The 22,537-nt window shown below is 39.9% G+C and overlaps 1 protein-coding gene across 9 annotated transcripts; it reads right to left on the bottom strand.

Moving 5' to 3' along the window:
- Positions 1-862: 862 nt before the first annotated feature.
- TMPO (thymopoietin) lies at positions 863-21,635 on the bottom strand. 9 transcript variants are annotated; one of them, XM_072351860.1, is made up of 11 exons: positions 21,260-21,635; positions 13,465-13,591; positions 11,762-11,920; positions 10,774-10,874; positions 6,114-6,233; positions 5,919-6,014; positions 5,276-5,386; positions 4,345-4,431; positions 4,199-4,264; positions 3,958-4,052; positions 901-2,768 (listed from the first exon to the last, which is right to left on the bottom strand). In XM_072351860.1, exons 1-11 carry the CDS (start codon positions 21,497-21,499, stop codon positions 2,477-2,479), a joined length of 1,494 nt encoding a protein of 497 aa, XP_072207961.1. In that variant the 5' UTR covers positions 21,500-21,635; the 3' UTR covers positions 901-2,476. The 9 variants fall into 9 exon arrangements, with proteins under 9 accessions (XP_072208033.1, XP_072207961.1, XP_072207970.1 ...); XM_072351869.1 differs by lacking the exon at positions 4,199-4,264; XM_072351878.1 differs by lacking the exon at positions 6,114-6,233.
- Positions 21,636-22,537: the final 902 nt, after the last annotated feature.

Below are 22,537 nucleotides of genomic sequence, written 5' to 3'. Positions count from 1 at the left end.
ATTCCGTTGTACAGCACGTATATACTGCCAGCAAGTAAACTCCAGAGGAAATAAACCCCATTCCTTTGGACTATTTCCTACTTAAGCACAACTTTGCTTTCAAAACACACCCAGAATTTTAATCTAGACAGGAAACTCACAAGGACGATCTTTATTAAGTAAAGCCTTACAATAGGTCAGGTGCCATAAAACTAAGTCCCAACACTGGCAATTTCACCTGGTGCTTCACAGCTTGCGAGCCGACTCCTGAGACTCAATGCACATCAGCAGCTACTTGTGCTATTTCTACATGTGTTATCCATGCAATTACTGGCTCTAGAAGCGTCAGTAAAGCTCTCACATTAAACACCCCAAGAAAGCAAACATTTGTTTCTGTAAGATGCATTGCCTCCCAGCAACAAATGAACTGCATGTAGATTAAGGACTTACATGGAAAAATCTTTACCTCCCATGAAGTAAAACTGAGGTTGAAAGGCACCTTTTGCAGAATCCCTCGAAGAGCACAAGTGAAAAAATGGTTTTTAATTGCATTGCAGGTTGTTGGGGTTTTATTGTCATTTAAATACAACAATGGTAAACCTGAAGGTGGTTGAAAGTATTTCATGTAACTAGAAGAGAAAGATTTCACGTTAACATGTAACACGTAGTAGGGTGAAAAGTAAATTCCTTAAGTACTGAAAAATAAGTAGCTTCCTCTGCTCAAATTAAGAGATAGCATTCGCTAAAGAATAACGATGCAAAACCATTTAATGTATTATGGCTATTCTCCCTTCTCACCTATTGATAAGAACCATTCTAGTTTTACTACCAGAATAATGCACTTTCATAAACATGAAATAACACAGCAGCACAGAACACAACCACTGACACACAGGCTGTATTTCTTTTGCTTTCTTCTTTCCAGCAATGCGTTTATTTTGATAAGGAAAAAAAAAAAATCCCACTCACATTAAAATCATTTTTATTCTTCTGCATTTTGACACCAAAAAAAGTGAATGTCATGTGTTACAATTTGCTATAGGATGGACACAAGTTCAGCTATTTGGATTACTCGGAAAGCAGATAAAAGGAAAAAAAACAAACATTAAATCTTAACAGAAGAAACCTATAGTTTTGCTACAAATTACCATCTTTGTCCCAGAGGTCACAGAAAGTAACATTCTCCCATAGCTAGTCTACACAGTAATTGTACCTATAGTAAAAATAGACCATTAACTAAAGTTCTCAGCTTTTCATAAGTAGCACTTCAAGAATAAGTATGATTTTATTGCATTTTTGTACGAAGCAATGAGACCGAACATCTGTATGCTGCAGATTTAAGCACATCAAAAATGAATACATTCAATTTAAAAGTTGTTGCTTATCACTCCTCATCGGTAGTAGTGAAGTCAGCTGCCTGCTCAACTAAGTCATACAATATTGAGTGTTTTAGCATGCTTCCACTGAGAAAAATACTCAACTGCATGAAGGTAGTAAATCTCACCTCAGAAGATGAAATTGTAGAAGAAAATGCAGCAATGCCCTCTTCGTATAAGAATAAAACTTCATATGGAATTTTCACACTTTGAGAATACCTCTCTACACGAATATTCAAAGATAATCACAAAGCTGTGATGGAAAGACCTCACATTAAGAAAAAAGACCACTGCTAAAAGTTGGAATTTAGACTACCTTAGATAACAACTTTTACCCCAAAAAAGTATTTAGTAGCAAATTATATTTGATGCAATTTTTATTTTCCACGCATATTACTAATAAATAAGTTCTTCTAAAACATCTGTTGCCAATTTATATTGAACTCCTACCACACTGTAAGCACTGAAATGAAGTGATACACTTAAATGTTACACTTAAACAGTTACTAATATGATACTAAGACTCTTACAGAAATGCAAACAAGTTTACAGTTACATTTACTAAAAAGTTACAGTAACCTACAGAAAAGGCTGTTGTACTCTCCCTATATCCTAAGAGATCAAATTCAGGTAATTTCTTACTGAAAAATGCATACAAAAATGCATCTCCCTCATTCACCTGTTACGAATCTTCCTCCCTCCATCTATCAAGATCTACCGAGACAAAAGTACAACTTCTTTCCTGTACAATGAAAAAGCTTTAAAAACACAGCTTCACATTTTAGTACATTTTTGCCCTTCTCAGCTTCCAAGTTCCCACAACAACAAATATACAGTTTCTCAAAAATGAATTTAAAGGATGTCCACATTAAAAAAATAAAGCCTACAAAAGTTCAGAGACCTAAAAAAACAAAAGTGTTACTCCTATGGCAAAGTGGTCTACTAGTCCAAAGTCCAGAAAGTTACCAGTGTCCATTTAGTATTAGTTTGCTTCATTTATCCAATTTATCAGGTTCCAATCACATTATTTTTAAGTAGTCCTTGAGCCGACGAGAGGGCAGGAGAGTTCTCTATAATTAAAAACAGGAGATCAAAATCGGGTGTGCCTTTCAGAAAGATACTCACTTGGCACCGTCCTGAGAGAGCATACGCAGATACTTAGAGAAAGGATTTCTCTGATTAGTTTCCATAGACTGATAAACTGAAAACAAGAAGACTGAAACAAGAACAAAGAGAAGAATTTTTATCCACAGGGGAACGGAGCGTTCTTTTTTCGTCGAAGGTTTCTCAGACTTGATGTCACTTGAGGTACTGTATTTTGGAGCATACTTAAAGAAACTTTCATCCATTTTGAAGTCAGTGTGCTCGATAGGCCGGCTAGCAGCTCCTTTGATTGGTCTACGGCAGCTAGCACTGTTAATTAGAAAACAAAAACACCCGTGTGTTTAAAAGAGCAATCTAAAGTACACAAGAAAGTTTTAGCGTAACTGAAGAACTACAAATTATTTCCAGTGAACAGAGAACCTGAAATGCCTGTCTATAAATGCTTTCGCATGTACCATTACAATTGTTGAGGTTATCAGAGTTCAAATAAATATCCCTTTAAAAAACAAAACCCTCAAATGCCACTTTATGTCGGCCTACCCACATACTCCCATTACAACAAGAAATGGAATGCCAGGAAGCATCTGCACCTGTATCTTAACTGATCACTTCTGCAGCCTTTCCAGGACCTCTAAAACTTAGGATTGTCTCAGGCCATTAAAACATCACTGATATCCAAGTCAGTGCACAGAGCAAAATGACAAGGCAGTAAGGATTAAGAAACCACTGCAAGAATCTGTTGTTATTAACCTATTAAAGTCTCACCCAAACTTTTTCTTAGAAATTACGCTGCATTTTCTTTGTTTTATTTTACTATCCATTGGTCTCTCATCTTTTGCTTCCTAATAAACTTAGGAAGATTCCCAACACAGCGATGACTCCGCAGCCCCCACTCAATTTCAGATATCAGTCTGCAGTAACAGCCAATATCTCCAAAAGGGGCAGTCAGCTGCGTCAACTGCTTAGTTATCCAGAGAGCTATTTCAGTTTTTTGTTAAAGTACTAAGTTTGCAATATTAATCCTTCCGTTAGCAATGCCAGCTTTATTCACACTAAGAGCGATGCTTGACCACAAAGGATCATTTACATAACAGAAAAAGACTATTGGAAAATTACTTTTCGCTTTCAAAAAGAAGTCTCAAATCTATGCTGGGAGACCTTCTCTTAACTAACAGCAGGGGATAAAACTGTGGCTCCTAGTATAGCTAGATACAACTGAGAGGCCTTTTCCATTTAACTTCCAACAAGTAACTACAGTAGTTACTGCTATAATGCTACCCTATTATTCCCCTGCTTCCCCCACTTTAAGTGAAGAAAAGGCTTTTCTGGCTAATAAAACTATGTATGCAGAGCAGAAGAGCTCAACAGTTGTCACAATTGCCACTAAGTCAGAACTGCAAAACTGCTCCTCAGCAATCTAGCAATATAATCAACAGACCCTTTTCAGCTTAGTTCTCAAGAAGTGAGAAACAATCCCCCACATAAACCTCAGCAATACCTAATTCCTGTAGGTGTTGATACTTCATAAGGGAACATTTCCTTAAGAATATCCCTTTCTACTCTTCGTTCTTCTGTAGGAGTTCTCTCCGGCACCTAGGAAAACAAAAACCATTATAAGCTTAACAAACCTCATAATAACAGGCTTCTGCTTAACTATCTCAGTGTCCAAAACCATGTGCAGTTTGTAAGGAAGCATCTGAGCCACCCAGTGACATTTAAGAACTTTAACTTTAGTTAACCTTAATTACTGGCAGCTGTCTGGTCACTTTTGGTGTCTTAATGTATTCACTGCTCTCCTCAGTTTCCTTCAAGATAAAGAATGTGTCACAAATACAATCCATCTGCAAGCCAATGATCTAGATGATGGAAAAACTTAACCAATCACCTCTATCATGGCTGTGTTGAGCACATCACAGGACTGTTGGCGGCCAACGTGATTAAACAAGAATTGGTGTGGGTCTGTCTCTTTTCGCTGTAACAGACAATGTCATAGTACAGTGAAATACTATGCAGTTTGAAACAGAACATCAGCTTTTTCTACAACCTTCTTATCTGACAATTAAGCCTAAACTGCAGTAGTTCTTACTATAAACAAAGTAGCCTTTTTCATAAACCTCAGATCCATTGGTAGAGCAGGCTTCACAAGCGTTAATACAAGTTCTACATACAATATCTACATGGATCGATGAACTCCGTTTAAATTCAGCCAAGTATTATTTTGTAATGTAAAATTCAACAGTAATCCAGTACTACATTAACAACTACAATCACATATGCTCTTGAGTGCTTTTAGACGTATCCAAATAATCTCAACAGCTTGAATAGGCTAACAGAGTATAAGAATGGTTTTCTTTTTTGACAGCTAACAGAAACCTACAGTTGCTTTCTAAATTCTGACTTTGGATTTCAAGTAGTCCTACCACTTCAGTCCTTCAGTTAAGGCACTTTTTTCCCCTTAGGATACGCTGATTTATAAGAACAGAGCTAGATAATTCCACTCTTTGAACTATTCATGTAGTTTAAAAGAAAAAAGTACACTCTGTACAACATAAGACAAAATAATAATCGAAAAGAGGATTCATTCCACCCTACGAAAACAAGGAAGGGTAAGAAAAAAAGAAACATATATATGTATATATATACATATATATATATACATACACACTCTAACGTCACATGACAATGCTAGTTTAGTTACAAGATCACGCCTCCTGGGTGATGAGACCCTCCACCCCTTCTATACTACAGAATAAATCCATACACACAAGAACCTTCTTCAAAGAGAGTAAGCAATAACAATCTAAGTTTTAATTTACTTCAGCTGTCATCAGTGGTTTCTTTGGTGTTCTTCTGGGCATGTCTGTGGGTTCACTGATTGACAATGTAGGAGCTGCATGCTTGAAATTTCCAGGCACCCTATTGCCAACCTGCCGAGATTCAAAATTGTTCAAACTCAGAATTAACCAAAACACAAAGTAAAATGGGGAAGGGAGACAAAACTAAGCAACAAAAGCCTTATCTGCATCAAATATGTGCATGTTAGTAATTCACTGAAAGTTATGTAACAGATACTCTGAAATAAGTAAAGGAAATGCAATGCTTAGTCTAAATAGTTTATTTTAAGCCACTTAGAAACATAGAAGCTAATTAGTTCACAAGCGAAGCTCTAAAGCAGATATTCTATATGTATTTAATTTCAGAAGAGATCTAAGCTTTAGAAGCAGATCTTCTCAACCCTCCCCCCAAAAACGACATGAAACCATGTGTCTACCTAGTCCCATCTCAAAGTGAGCACCACTAGGTGCTATGGTTTCAAGACTACTGAATAAAAGAAGCCCTACTTTCTTTAAAAACAGCCTGTTTAAAACAATTCTGTCAGTAAATGCATATTGTAAAAGGTATATTACAGAAAAATACTACTTGCATTATCCATTAAATATATTTACTAAGCATATTTACTAGGGTCTCGTCGCTTGCAGTCAATATAGTTTCATCTATGGGAGTACTCTCTGACATAACAGCATCATCTACAGGCAACTGTACTGTAGCTTCCACCTGTTTGTTTAAAACAAAAGAAAACAATTGAATAAAATAGCCACTGGGACCCTAATAGTGAAAAAATATGCTTTTCTATTATAATAAGCCTCTCATCACCCTTTTCCTTGGTGTTCTTCTTGACACTCTTGTAGACTCCCTAGAAAATGCCTGAAGAGGTCCACTTTTTGAAGATCCACTTGTCCAGACAGTCTCAGTAACTCCATCTTGAGAATAAGTCTATTCAAGTATCAAACACATGATCAAATATATAAAAGCCAGATCTCAACATTGGCTGCACACAACCAAAAGCCAAAATAGCATTTGTACTCCAGAACAAATATATCCAGAACTAAAAACAAAACAACCCCACACCAAAAACAAACAAAAGAAACCCAGCAACCCTGGATTCAGTAACATCCAGCTAGCTACACAGCCACTGATGACCTCAATAGTTAGGTTAGAATCAACTGTTTTTTTAAGTACTGAACCAACTAGATAACACCTAACAGTAAAAACTGATAACCTTCTCACTGTATGAAATAACGGATGCTTCAAGTAGTACTGCCAAATCAAACAGTGGATATGCCAACTTCTAGGCTTGTTACATTACATCCTTACAAAAGAAGAAAACTTATGATCACAAGCAGAATGCAACAACCTGTTCAACTCACAAACCTATTCTTTCCTGCAGAGAGTTTAGGCATAGACACCTGCACATCAACAAGATCTCATCTCCAGACAGAGGGAAAGGGAGATGTTTTTATAAGCTTTGAAGTTTCCACAGTGATAAAAGTCACTTCTCCCTTACCTGTGGGTTTAAATGACCAGGCTTAAGACAGTTCATAGTAAACCCAAGTAACAGTGAAGTGCCAGACTTTCACAGCCAGTGGTAAATACACATCAATCCCCACTGCCTTACTGCAAGTTTTATGCTTAAATTAAAATCTTCCTCAAATCTAATTCCAAGCATAAATCTAGAAGGAAAGGGAGATGAGGGATGTCCTGCTTCTTCTAAAATAGACCTAAGATTTTGTTTGTCTAATTAAGAACAATCAGAAAAATCCCTTGTTGATAATAAAATCTATGCATCTCTTCCAATGGTGCGTTATCAAGCTTTTGAAAGCCGCATTTGGTGTTGACGGGAGTTAAACAGACCAGTGCAGCAAAATAACTTCACTGGAAGAATTAGCCCACAAAACAAAGTATTCAGAGAACAGGCTGAAAGGTACTTATCAAGGGGTAGAAAAGTACAACACCACCCTTCTCAGTTTCCCAGCTGTATCTTTGAAGTTACTTTAGTGAAACTAGAAGCTGAGCAGCTTTATAATCTTAAACAGAATTATTACAGCTACTACATAACCAGTAGAGGGAGCACAAGTGTTTTGCTATACTTCAAAGTCAATGAGAGTCTGATAACTGAATTATATTTATGAACAGATCTCAAGTCCAAGTAGATTCAGATATTTCACACAGGATTATATCTTTCAGCCTATGCCTCTGATGCTCTTTCAAATTTAAACTGACTTTTGATTAAAGGTCTCCTTAGTCCCTATCTATACATTCACTAGATACTAGCTTCCCCCATTAATAAAAGCCTAATCTGCAACATTCAATCCTGTCACTTACTATTTGAGGGTTCTTCCTCAGAAACTTTAGGAAAAAAACAAAACAAAACACTAATTTCAGAGAGGTTCAACTCAAATTCAGCTCAAGAATGCAACAAGACAATTCTCTTGTCCTACAGATGGAGAGCCCCAGAGGGAGCTCTCCATTATTAGTTTTACTAGGAACTTCTTTTTCTAAAGAAGTCTTCAGTAAATAAGAACCTATGTGCCGAGTCCCTCAGATGGCTGAAAGTCATGCATCTTAAGTACCAGGGAAATCTTGCATGAAAAATCCAAGAAAAGACTGAGTGCACTGCATGAGACCCATCCTAACTTCAGCAGAGCCTATTCCATAGACCAGAAAAAAGTACTGATGCCTTCACTCACAACTATCTTCACCTCTAATTGAACAGGTGTCCTCTGCTTATCCCACAAATACCTGAAGTAAATAAACGCCATTAAAGTGCAATATTCAGATAGTACCCTGGTATACTGTCAGAGAAAGACACAATACTGTTTAGAGTATCATTCAGAGAATGCATTCAACTGACACAGATAATGATGTTACCTGAACTATCGCTTACCAACTAACAGTTCTATGCTTTTCACATGGCATATACGCAACAGATGTACATGTCAGCAGCTACAACATGCATGTTTGATAACCAGAAAGTCATTAGACAGATAATAAAAAGAGTAAAGAAGAGTAGGGGAACACAGCATATCCAGAATGCCACTGCAGAAATGTCATAAGAGCAAGTAGTTCTAAGCTAAAGACTCCTTAGCATTTACATGGCTCAGTCTCTCTCTTTCTCACCTACTATGTGGCCTTAAACTCTCATTTTTGACCTCTAACTCGATATCCACCTTCCTAACTAGAAGAACATGTTCAAAGTCAGTGTTTTCTTCCAACTTCTTTAGTTCACTATGAGGAGGCAGTTAGGCACAAGGAGCAGGACTCAAATTCATCTAGCCCATTGCTGCTACCCAGCTGATAGGACAAGTCAATGCCTCCCCTCAGCTTCTCCTCTGGTTTTTACACCAGCTTCCATAGACTTCTTATTTGCACTTATAAGAAAGAACACTAACATCCACCAGCCCCAAGCCTTCATCAGCAAATGGCAGCCCTTCCAGTTGCATACATCTACACTAAAAATAGCACAGCATCAGATCCATAAGTGATTAATAAGTTGTTCCCATCACACTGCCAACCAGTTTAGCCCCACCACTCTCAAAGAGCTTCAATTTTGATTCAATGCCAGACAACAAACAGGAGTTCCAACTAATTCTGCAGAATGAGTATGGTCAATTGACACATTATCTGCAATATAGAGATCCCGTTTCACAAGAAGAAATGAAGGTCACCATCTTCCAAATCTTCCAGTTTTATCTGCTAGCCAAAAAACATTTGAATTTTGCTTCCTCTTTGCTTCAAGCAACTATTAGGTGATGGTGTTATTTTTATTTATTTCAAGCAGCAGCCATGAGTTCAAAAGCAAAAGGTTTAACAAACTTGAGAGTGCTTGAAGAATTTGTCATTTTTACTAAAACTAACCCACAAGGATAGCATGTCAAGTGATACTCCTTGGATTAGCTACTGGTATTTAAAATATGCCAACTGCAAAAATATTACATCCATACCACATGCGAAAGACTGTAAGAGAAATTAGAGCAATAATCCAGTATTATTACAGCAAAATTTAAAAACTGAAAAATCCTTCATCAGCTTAAATATCACAAACACGCAAAAAAGGAAGCAGGTACCTGAAGGTTACAAAGATTTGTTGGCAGCCAAATTACATACTTCCACCACACTGAAGCTAGCAGGGCTTTCTGGATGGACAGTGACTTAGAAAAAGAATAATCCCTAAAACAGAAGAACCTTATGATTCTGATGCCCATTATAAAGACCATCACGAGGTCAAATTGAATAACTTGAATATTGGTTTTGTGTGTTAAACTATGTGACTGTTTTGTTTTGTAGAATATATGTTTAGTCTGCACCCCTAAGAATACAGTTAAATATAAGCAGAAGAAACTGAGGAACTAGGTAACTGGAAGCCACAGAGCTGTGCATTACATGCTTTAGGTGATACCCAAAGCAAAATACAGCATGCTTGCATACACATCTACCACCTAAATATGATCAATATGGTATTTACCATTCTATACAATCTTGAGAAAAGACTGGTCTCTTAATTCTCTTATCTGCTACCAGGCTATTAACATGTCAGATTTCTCCCCTCTTGAATGTTTTCTGGACAAGTTCTTAATGTAGCTGAACTCCTCTACTTATCGGTCAGATGAGTAACACTGTAAATATCTTAAGTAATCTAAGCTGGGCAGCAGGATATTTAGTGACACGGTCACAACATAAGAACAGATCAGCCACCAATCACTGAATCCAGTATTTAGTCAGCAGTTTGAAAGCCTGAAGCACTTCTGTAAAATCCCCCTTTGCTCAAGAGAACTAATAGTGGTATTAAAGGACAAGAGGTACATACTTCAAAATTAAAAACAATTATTTTTCTAAGGAGAAGCTTTCTAATAAATTGGTGTGTATTCTAGTAATGCTGCTACATGTGTGGCTGAGGAAAAAGTACTATATAGATATCACAGAGATATTGCATGTGTATATATACAAAAGTATTTCTACACAAAACTGCATTATTTTATAGATTGTTAGATCTAAACCACAATTACAATGGACCAATGTATGCACACTGCTCTTTATACCTAAAGATACCTATAGATAGGTATTACTTAAAAGTATTCCTCACAAAAAAAATTCAGATTTTTTTTTTTGAGAAATCTGTCCTTTTATCAAGTTGTTTATAAATACACAACTGAACATCAGTACCTCTGACCTATTATCTGACAGATTTTGAAAGCTAAAGATGAGAAGGTTGCCTAGAGTTTTCCACAGTGGTGAGCTACAGGCACTGGCAAGCGTGACAAGTAGCAGGCCATGACTTTGAACACTAACAGATAGGCAAAAAGAAGCAGATGTAGTTAATTCACAAGATTTTCATGCTGTATTAGATAGAATAGGCTTTCTTAAAACAAAGACCGCTACTAAACTTTTAAGAACAGCATAACCCACTCAGTCAAATGTGATTACGTTTAGTGACTGAAGTTAGTAGCTGTTGTAGATGCCACTAAATGAAACATACCTGGTTGTGCTCAACGACTTTTCTTTGTTTGAGTGCTACTGGAGCCTTCATTCTGCCTTTCAGAGGTTCTCTCCTCTCAAGCCTCAGCTCAGTCTTTGGATCTGTAATGAGTTTTAATAACTGGTTTCTATAATACTACCGATTGATAAACTGAAATTGGTCTAAATTAGTGCAATAAAATTCATTTGAAAAGGTATCATAAACTTTATGAACTACTGTTTCCTTATAACAACCTGACAAGTATAGGTTAAGTTTCTCCAATGAAGAACAGTCTTCTGAAGAATAACCTTAACTTACCCAAAGGATATGAGATCTGAACAACAACAAAAAAAAATCATATAATTCACACAACCTTTGACCAATTCAGCTGTTCCACTTACAAACTAGTATCACAGTGCAGTTACTTTAACCAAAGTGATGTTCCTTGAAAGCCTATACCATTACTTTTTCTAAGATGCATGGTATGCTTTAGATTCTACCTCTCCAGACCATATCATGTCTTGATATTAAAACAGAAAGATCTACACACACAAATAAATCAGTTGACGTGCTCCAGGTCCCAAAGGAACAGAGCATAAGAGGAATTATCATACAAAGAAATTAAACTGTGTTTAGAAGTTAGCATAAACTTAAACACTGATACACTAACCCAAAATAAAGGTAACTACTGTGTGCGTCCTAAGACGAAACTCAAAGTTGAAGTACAAAGAACACTGAACACTTAATACCCAGTTCTCCTACACATCACATTTACAGGCTCAGATTTGTAAGAAAGGAGTAGCTTACTAATAAAATTTCATTTCCCAGAACACCTCCTGGGTCACTGTCCTAGCACTCCATGAAGAAGTATACAAACAACATGGTCTACTGCAGTATCTTTAAACCTCAATAAACAGCAGATCATGCTCTCTTCAGATCTTTCTTCTACTCCAAGCATTACTCATACATAAACCAAACAGTTTGCATGCAGGTTCTGCTTCAGGCTTACCTTCTTCATTGTCACTGTACTGGTCAGAATCATTATTTCCATTCTGTCTGGTGTTCTCAGTAGTTGAAGAAATCACTGGGAGAGGTATCGGTGTCTTCAGTTCTGGACCTTGCTCCATCAGTTTCAACAGCTTTTTCTCATAAAGTTTCCTTGTAGTAGCTGCAGCAAAGGATACATGCTAGAGATGCAGCTTTGGTCTTTCTTGACCTGACTGCTAGAACCTTATTATTATGTATTTCTCTGGAATTTCCATACACATTCTCCATTTTTCATCTGTCTGTACACCCACAGTATATATATACAGGAATATAACTGTACCTCTAAGGCTTGGGGTTTTAGTTCAAGAGAACTCTGACAAGCTGAGATGTGTTGGTATACCTACTGTTGTGTACATTCATTTACAGAAGGGTATCTCAATCTGCTTTTATGTTGTTTCACACATCGTGACACAAGTTGTCACACTCACAAAAACTTAATGAGATTGATACTGCAAAGGCAAGTATCCATGCAAATTCCAATACTGTCCTCTTAGACCCATTATCCTAGAATTACCATCCCTCTCCTCAGTTTAACATTAGCCCTGCCTTCAAATCCAGCCCAACAAGAATCAGAGGTGGTGTAAGTAAGCAAAAACAAAGCTTCCTGTTTCCTGCATCCAGCTGTTAGGTTAAAACAAAAAGCTGTTGCATACATTCACATCAGTACTGTGCTAGCAAAAATACCTATAGAAATAACCAGTGCTTGCACTGCTAGCAACATCAAAGTCCAGCCTTATCTGAAACCTTCTGAGAAGCCTTCCTTATGTAAAAAAAGCTGCCACAAGAAACAGAATCCACACACTGTAACAGGAACTAAAGATTTTACTTAAAATCTGAACATATTTCTAGGGGACTGTACAGTTATTTGAATTTTCCAGGAGCCTTGAGCCCTATCCAAGAGGAAGAGGTTGATTGAGAAGACATACAGACACAGCTAACAGAAAATATTAAGCACCAAACCATCTGAATACACACAAGACTTTATCACTGGCACTTGCACTGTATTTCAAACACATTCCACAGAAGGTTAAGTGTGCTAGACAAAACTACCTCCTACTGAAGAGTTGTAAAAACAAATTATCTTGCAACGAGGCCAGTGCACAATCTGAACGGCAAGGACCCTTTCATCTTGTATCACAGGGGAGTGCCTAAGGCAGGGGATCAAGCTGGGGTAGTGACTTTTTGCCATCCACCCTGCTGAAGTAGGTCAGTATACAGGATGGAATGCAAAGTTAAGGGACCAGAAAAAAAAAAAAAAGAAAGAAAGAAAAACATTAATACTGAATGCAGAAAGTAGGAAATGCTCTAGGGAAGAAGTTCCATGTTCATTCTGCCCTCAGATCTTAAATTATTATGTAAGATGTACTTGCTATTTAGGCAGGCTCCAGATCTCAACCTCTGTATCAGATCTAATTTCCACAGCGCTGATCATTAATAGCTGCATAGCTTCAGAAAAGGAGTTGGAACAAGTATAGCTAGCCTAGAACATAAGGGAATAAACTGTGAATTTGCCTACACAGAAATGCTTCAAGCATTTTCAATGTAATCAGTTCAGTGAAAACATCTCCAGTGGAAAATAAAATAGCAATAGGATTGGTGCCAACAAGTAACCCTATCAGACAGCCTTAGACTATTCAGCATTTATGTTTAGTTTAGTTGACATACCTACAATTGGGCCAGGGTTTATTCCATACTTCATAAGCTGCTCTTGAAGATCTTCATTACTGAGCTCTGTTACATCTAAGTCATCCTTTTCCTCTGCCCTGAGTTTGTCAGTTTTCTTTGTGGCTTTCTGTGAAAACAAAAGGCAGAATGTTTCCAGTTAATGCAGAACGCTAAGAGAGCCATTAGAAAAGTAATTATATTCTTCTCCTACCCATTCCCAACTAGAAGTAAAGCATACACAGAACACTTCAAACCATTTACACCTATAAAATTACATACAAACATGTTTTCTATCCATAAAAGGAAATGCCCATTATAAGATGCCACTACAATAATACCTTACTTATTATTCTGACCACATTTTAATTTGAGGTATACAAATGGAGAGGATTGCTTTCCAACGACAGGAGAGGTAAACTTCTAAACATTTACCCAGTACTGCTCTAAACTACAAATATTCACATTCCATTCACTTTTTTTGTATTATCCTTCTATCTAGCAGGTCAGTATCTCCTCCTCTAACACTGTTGAAATAGTCCCTCAGTAACCACACACTCCCAATCAAGTTCCCCAAATCCCTATTTCCTCTCTTCTCCTAACATTCTCTGGGCGATTACATGATGTTAAGAAATGAGAGAGAGAATGGCAAAGCCAAAAACACCCCCAAATTTTCAACACCCTCTCTACCTCCTTAGGCTGTTCTTACTGCAGCCCTATTGAATCCTACAAACAATTCTGGCAACACATCACCACATACAGTTAGTTATCATAATAATCTGCCAAGATGCTACTCCTAAATTAGCTGTTTCTACAACATCCAGAGCAATCACAAAGGCTTCCCAAGTTGAATAAACGTAGCTACTATAGAAGTTTCCAGGCTTCAATGTCTTCAAGAGGGTGACGAAGTATGATGCCAGAATAAATACGCTTAGGAACTGCTTGCTCAACAACAGCAACAAAAACTAATACAACTTACTTCAAAGCAGCATTTCAAAGTTGTAGTACATAAACAGACACAAATAACACATTTAATGTAATTCAACTTGATTGCTCAGAAGAGCTATAAGGGTCTCCTGCTTACTTACTGGAAAAGTTAAAATTCCAAATGCAAATAAGCTGTAACACTCATTTATGATTAAAACCTTTCTTTCTTGATGCATTTATTAAGATAGCACTATAAGACTGTAAGAAGACCACTGATATGAGTCCATAGTAACTAGATAAGCATTTCTGCCAGTTCTACTACTGGTCTGTATGCAAATTTAGTCTTGATATTTTAAAGCTAAACAGCAACTGTATAACATTTGCCAATATAACTGCCTCCCTAATTAACTTAGATTTTCTTTAACTCCTGACTGTTGTAACACCAGCAAGATGAACTTAAAATTAACAGCTAAAAACAACAGAATCTCAATGAACTTGTACTGTCTCTAAAAATTAAGAGAAGGACTTCGAGCAGTCTCAATAATAATAATAATAATAATAATAATAAATAAAAATCAAAATGGCAGGTTTGTCTCATGACTGATGAAATGAAGGATGAATCTGCCATTTCGTCCCTTTATCATGAAAAAAACTCATTAGCTTTTAAAATAACAGGATTCATTTATGCTGCAGCAAAAAATAAGTAAATATCAAGCAACTTGCAGCTACTAACAGAAAAATCTACTTTTAAATCTATTAATTACACTTAGCATGAAGAAGCATTACTGTATTAATAAGAATTTTCATCTCAGGACTTCCTAGACTATTGATATGTTGCAACAATGAACAGCTTCAGAACATATGCTGGGTTTTGTTATTAGGATCTGTTTAGACTGTTGACATCTCCATCACATCACTAGTCAGACTAACCAGGTTAATACTTCGGTATTTCATATAAAAACTAGCATGGTGCAGGAAGTGACATTTCAATGCCTCTTTAAAGAGCTGGAAACCATATTTAAGATATCACTGATTTCTATCACCTACATGTCACAGGAGAGGCTGCACACCAGAAGAACTACCTGGTGTTCTAACAAATGTTTTACAGAAATCTTCATCAGACATAACTGCAACTTGCCAGTAATATGATCCAGCAATGCAAGTAAACTCACATATAATAGTAGCTTTGGTAGTTTTTTTTCCCTTCCAAATACCATTTCTCATTGTATTACTCTGTATCACTTCATGTTGCCACAAACTGAAACCACCAGAATGGTCAACCTCACCAGAAAAGGGGCACAGTGGAAGAATGAAAAGTCAAAAGTAATCTGAGTCTTTCAATACTACAGCCAGGCATATTATTATCTTGTGTTCTGTGATGTCTTCAGCCTTTACTTTTGAATATTTAATTATCCTTTAAGCAGAAACAAATGTTTTCACTTGCACAATAAAAAGCTGCAACTTAACCACTAAGGATCAATCCCAGAAGCATAAGGTATGAGAAAGAATTCCTTCCTGTTTTGTCTGTGATATGACAGCACAAATCTCAGCAACAACGCTGTTATTGTACTACAAAGTACCACTGCACTTTCTGTGCGTGACAGCTCATTCATGAGAGTAACCTGGGAGGCAGGTCAAAGGACTGGCTTTAAAATTCATCATTTTCTTCTCATTTGAAATGATAAGAATACAAACAAGAGAACACCTACATTTTACTGATCTTGAGTTCATTTGAAAAATTAAAACTCTAAGTGTTTAAAACAAGACTGTGGTAAACAGCAGGATTTGCTGAAGTAAGGTGGTACTTTGCCCATAATCCTGCAAATATTCTTGCTGCACTGTACCCAGACTCACAAATCCTAATCAGAAGATCTCATAATCCCAACCACAGCCAGCAGCATTAAGGAAAAAAAAACACCCAGTCATGGTCATTTTCTAGGAAAAAAAATAGAAGAGGATCAGCATACTTCACTAGAGGGATCCATTCCTATCAAATAGACTGCAATTTGGTAGTGTATCTGTCATACTCAGTTTTAGATCAGCTAGTACCATCAATAAGTGGTTAAGTGAATTATAAGGATGGGACTCCAAACAGCTCTCTGTTCTACAGTAACAGGAAAACACCGTAAGAAAAAGGTCACCTTCTCAGTATTATCTGCCCGCACTGAAACCTTCCACATTCTTTCACTAACAGAAAAGGTGCAAAAAGTTTAAGTTCTGTGAATTCATACCTAGAAGCCATTGCTTACCTCACTTTTGCTATTCCTGTCGATGAGAAATCCAACAACCACAGATCAGTTTGTCAGACACACTTGACTGCTACCTGCACTACCTTCCAAAACTGATCCACCAGACAAGCAGGAGTAACACCAAGTCATTATGCAAACAGCTACAGCATCAAAAGTATTTTCAAATCCTGAGTTAAATGGCACCCACATTAAGATATTCAAGGGCTTTAATCTCAAACAGGTGCAGCTTCATCACCAGCTGCAGAAAGGCTCAGGGCTTCTTTACTATTCCTCTGAATGAGGTTAAGACAGGCTAAGGAAGCCCAAATCATGTCAACAGGATGCTCTTTAACTCTCCAGTTTGCACAATGTCATCCCTGGTGACACTTTTTTCTCTTGGGAAAGATAAGTAACAACAGTTGCCAGGCTTGCATGTTGAAACACTGAGGTCTATTCCCCTTGCGCTTTTTATTCAGTTATGTACAAACACTTTCTGCCATAGTATAATTTTTGGTCTGAACATTAATACAATATTTACAAAGCTTTACGACAAACAAAATAAACAGTGGAAAGGAAATTATATGGCAGTTAATTCAGAAATGTTGATAAAGTCAGCTTCAAGAATCCTGCCTTTTACCCCTAGCAAGGACATGTCAGATTTTGATGTCTATGTAAGGCAGCAGTCCTAAATGATACGATTATGGACTTACACCACCACCTCCTCCTCCACCCCCAGACACTAAATTCCATTTTACTCAGTGAAGGGAATCACAGAACCGTGATTCTGTGGAATACATCTGCCCTGAAAGCAGGTGAATACTGCATGGTGAAGAGCTGTTTCCAGAGAACCTGATGAAAGAGTGAAAGTTCAGAGAACAAGCAAATCAAGAAATCAAACTAACAGATGGTCTCACCGCTCAGACAGCTGAACACTGACCAGGAGACAAAGCTTGAGAAACTGGCATGAACTTCAAAGCATTTAAAAGCTCTCAAAGGTAAGGTATTGAAATATGCTCTGGGTCACATTGGTACAGTACATCATAATCAGGAGACAGAGCCGTACAGAAAACACCAAGTAGATGCACTGAGCAGCGCATGAACTTCACATTCTCTGACCCATCCAAGCATGCAGTCCCATATTTCACGGTCCTCATCTTCATAATCTTCCAGTTTCACCATTCTTCTCATTTCCAGTGGAGAAGTAGTTAAGACTGTACAGTTATATCAGCTTCAGATATTACTCCTACCATACCATTAAGAGCTGAAACTAGATTGCTTTTAAATCTATTTAATTAAAACAAACAAAAAGGCACCATTACCAGACAGGTATCTGCTACAGACAAACCTCTCATGTCCAAATGTCCTCATTACACCTTCATCAAAAGAACTGATAAGACATTTGAGTGATCTTTCCCAAATCACTGTTTTCTAAGTATAACATTTCACTCTGTTTCACTAAAGCTCTTCCAGGGAGACATGAAAAGCACAAGTGAGGTCATGAAAAACTACACCTTCTGAGCTCTGAACAGCTCCTGTTAGGCAACAACATCAAGATAATATTTTTTTTTATACTCTCTTTAAAGCATCTACCTCTTATAAAGGCAAAAATACTTTTTGTAGTTATTTCTCCTTTGAGCTAGAAACATCCATCCAGACATCCAGCTTAAGATCAACCAATACCATAAGCACCCACATAGTTTCCCCTGCAGGAAAAAGGTGCCTTCAGCATGAGCTTAAGTAGGAGAAACAGCCTCCCCTGAAACAAATCCAATAAAACAAACAGAACTATACACACCAGTACAGCTAGAGTAGCTGGATATTCCGGACAACAACAGAAAGTGAGGCCCAGAGAAGTACTGTTGTAAGACATTACATACTTACCTCGCATGGTAAGCATAAACAGCTATAGCAAAGACACATCCAAAACTTCAGATAAGCGTCACATCTAGAGAAGCATTCACACTTAAAAAGATACTCTGAAAGAGCTTTCCTGTGAAATATTTGGAACAATATTTAAGTTTATTTTGAGCCAATCAATTTTACGTATTTGACAGCACACTGTACATAGCAGACTGCAGTACATGCAATTTGCTGCACCGCATTACATTTCATAAGAGACTGAGTTTCACAAGCTCCTACCACACTAAAATACTTCCACTGTGGACACCGGGTTCCAAAAAGGAAAAAGTACTGTCTGCCTAAAAAGTTGCCATTCCAAAGCATCTCCAGGACCAGGAAACACTGCAGAACAAAACTCCTTCAAGGCTGGACCTGCTCAGACATTCATCTGAATCACCTGTATGTTCACTGCTGTATGAGGATTAAAAAAAAAAGAGGCAAATATAAACAAGCACGAGCAAGAACACTTCTGCGAATGCAAGACACTTGTCCTACACCACCTCAGCTCCACATCACCAGCATATTAAGGTTTTTGTTTGGAGAAAGGTAGCTTGGACATAGTCCCACCTTCCCAGCAGCTGCAGCACAGACCCTCGGAGTGCCGCGCTGAACTCGTTTCCCAAAAACGCTCGGAGGAAGCCCCAGCGGAACGGGCAAGGAGGGGTTCTGCGGCCGTCCCCGCCCTCCAGCCCCCGCCCCGCGCTGCCGAAGGGGAGGCTGGAGGGCGCAGCTCCGCACACCAAGAGGCGCACGATGCACTTGGCACAGCGCCGGCAGGCCGGGCCGATCGGAGCACCGAAGCGACAGACAGCTGCCCCTCGGCAGACGGGACTTAGCAGGCAGGGCGCGTGGGAGCACAAAGCCGCACGCTGCTGTGTTGGTATTCCGAGTGAGTAAGCACTAAGTTGAGACGGCAGCGACAAGTCTCACTTCGCTCCTCTCTACTCAAAACACCTCTTTGCTCTAAGTGCGCTTCTGGCCCTTTCAAAAAAAACCTATCCAAAGGTTTTTAGCAAGTTCACACTAGCCATGGCTGCCTTATCCGCACTGAAAAATCTTCTGCAATCTCTAAATTAAGCAGCACTTTATTATTATTATTATTTTAGAATGCTCCAGGGTACAGAAGATGCCCACGCAGTTGGCCCCTAAAGGTTTGCAACACCTGGTTTACATTTTCCCCTCAAGCCCAGGCTACACTAAGACCTCCCAACATAAACAGAAGTGATACAAGAAGAGCACTGCAATTGTGTCCCTTTTAACCATGTTACTGTATCACTGCAAGTCAGACCGCTCTTATTTTCTAAGGTACCCAAAAGCAACTTTTAAGCACACACTTAAAAGAAATAAGCAAGACAAAACAAATTACAAATAGAAGGGAAAAACAGAACGCCAAACCCACCTTTGTTTCCAGTTCTTACAAAGCAACTTAGATAAAACACGGCATTCCTCTATTATAATTCCAGACAGCCTCACAGTCAGGGAACCTTCTCCCTGCCCCACGTCTTCAGTTCCCTCTTTCAGAGGTCTGAATGCTTTCCCTTCCGTCCCCTCTTAATCTTATCAAGATATTTCACCCTGTTTCCATAACGGAGTCCCTCAGATAGGATGCAGGACACTCAAATCCAAACAGCTGCCACCAGCGTCATCTGTCACGTTTTAGAGTTTACTGCTCCAAAATCAACCAAGAGCAGCGGGAACAGCAGAGAGCCTTACAGACATCGTGAACAAAAGTAAAAGTGTAAGAGTAACACCCACTGTGTAAACAACACAAAAGCCACCTCTAATTGTTTAAGCTCAAGCCCCCGGAAAAGGAAAGGAGGGGAAAAAAAAACAAACAAAACCTCCAGGGACTCCTTCCCGACCCAAGCTGCTTACACGCTGGATTCGAGCTCATCCTATTACACTTGGAAGCACCTTAAAAACGCTACAGGCAGACCCCTATATTAAAGGAGAGCTGAGTTCAGAGTTAAGTCTTGCACACAGTTTCTCCCACGTAAACTTCGGTGTTTTAATAAGGCAGGTGTTGAAAAAGCATTTGGTTAGAGATCTTTTAGGCGCAATTCTCAGTTTATCAGATCGAGCACCGTTGGTGTGTCTCCTTTGGGTTTTTTGTATGGTTTCTTGTTAAGTTTCAAGTACGGAATTTCTCTTAAAGAGTGATCTCTGCTCTTACTTTACAAGTGAGCTTTTAAAGAGTCATTCGGATACAATCAAATAGCGCAAAGTCACACGAATCTAAACTCCTGCAGCCGACAGTCCCTCGTGAGGCCCCACAGCACATTCGCTTTTCATTTCTGAATTAAACGATCGCTTAAATAAAACGTGAGCGTTTATATGCACTTGTTAGAAACCAAAAAGGAAAAAAATCACGCAGATCCAAACTCACCGGCACCAGCTGCCCCGTCCCCTACGTGCACGATATTAAGAACTACGTCCAGAAGGCGCCTAACAGCACAGCCGAGGCGCTTGGCTCTAAAACACGTGCTCAGCCGTAGGAGCAGACAGCTACATTAAGCAGCCCGTACTAAAACAGCGCACTTCATTAACCAAAACAAACAAGCTGTTCTTTCACAGCCTTCCACGTGGGGCTGTTCGCCGGGTGCCGCGCTTCAGGCGGTCTCTGCGGGGCCGCCCCGGGGCCGGGCGGGCGGGCGAAGGCGCTGCGCCTCAGCAACGGGCCCCGAGCCGGGGCCGGGCGGGAAGGCGGGCTGAGGGCCACGGGAGCGCGGCGCGGCGGCACTCACCCGTCCGACGGCGGCCCCGCGGCCCCGCGCGCCGATGGGAGTAGGCTCCCGCTCCTCGTCGCTGGAGAAATCGGGCTGAGCGACGGCGGGCGGATTGCGGGCGGTGAGGTGCTGCAGGTAGAGCTGCACGTAGACGTCCTTGCGCTGCTCGCCGCCCGGCAGGCTCACATTGTTGGCGATCAGCTCGCTCTTCAGCTTCTCCTTCGTCAGGACCGAGGGGTCCGCCAGGAACTCGGGCATCGCCGCCGCCGCCCGCCGAGGCACCAACAAAGCGCGGGAGGAGGGGACGCGCTGCCCCGCGCCAGGCACCCAGCTCCACAGCGAGCGGGCGCGCACAGCGAGCGCTTCTCGCAGCCGCCAATAAACCGCGCCCCGATTGGCGGGGAGGGGGACAAAGCGGCTCTTCTATTGGCTGTAGGGCGGGAGAAGGGAGAGGCGCGCGGGCTCGGCCAGCGTTAGTGCTTTGCGCGGGGAGCAGCAACGCAGTTTAAATTAGGCTGGGGCGGGAGAGGCGCGGGCTGGAGCTGCCCTGAGGTGCGGGGCGCCGCCCTTCCGCCATCCGCCTCCCCTCACGCTGCGGGCGGCCCGCTGCTCTGCTTGGCCATGGGCAATTAGGGAGAGCGCCCCGCCGGAGCGCTGAGTTCAAGAGTTTCACGAGCTGCTCCGCTGGGAAAGAAGGGCTAAGTTTGAGATTTAACCCGAGTTCAATCCTTGCGTTTACGCGCTGCCCGGTGGCAATGCCCGCCGCTGTAAATTTGCTTATGTTTTACTGTGGGAGCTGTTCGAAATTTACATCTGATTATGCACCCCGCGTGTTTGAAGTATCGGAGATGGAAATAAATGAGTGGCTATGTAAATTGATCCATCGATCCCAGCTGTGAAACAAGGGGTCGTCAGCGTTTGCGCCCACTCTTTCTTAGAGTTCCAGAGTCACAGAGCAGCCCGAGCTGAAAGGATCATTGAGTCCAACTCCTGGAGGAGTTTCAGCTGCAGTGGAGGAGATTTCCCTCTGTTTTGGTTTGCTCTGTCTCTCCGGTTTGCCCAGCCATCACGGTTGCTGAGGGCTGCTGTTGCAGAGGGGAATTTCGAGTGCTCTGCCCACACCAAGACTGATGCTTCCAACCGATGGATTGGTGCTGTGTAACAAAGCAGTTAATGCAAGGGAGTAGCTGAGGTTGCAGGATTTAGCTTACTTTGCAGCAAAACTGATGATATGAGGTGGCTATCATCTGCTGTTCATTGTAACCTATGTGCAAAAATATTTCTATCCTGTTTTTA

The sequence above is a fragment of the Excalfactoria chinensis genome, chromosome 1 (assembly GCF_039878825.1).
Source record: "Excalfactoria chinensis isolate bCotChi1 chromosome 1, bCotChi1.hap2, whole genome shotgun sequence".
In the NCBI taxonomy this organism is placed as follows: domain Eukaryota; kingdom Metazoa; phylum Chordata; class Aves; order Galliformes; family Phasianidae; genus Excalfactoria; species Excalfactoria chinensis.
Note: the sequence above shows the minus strand (reverse complement) of the source record. Positions and strands in the feature narration are given on the sequence as shown.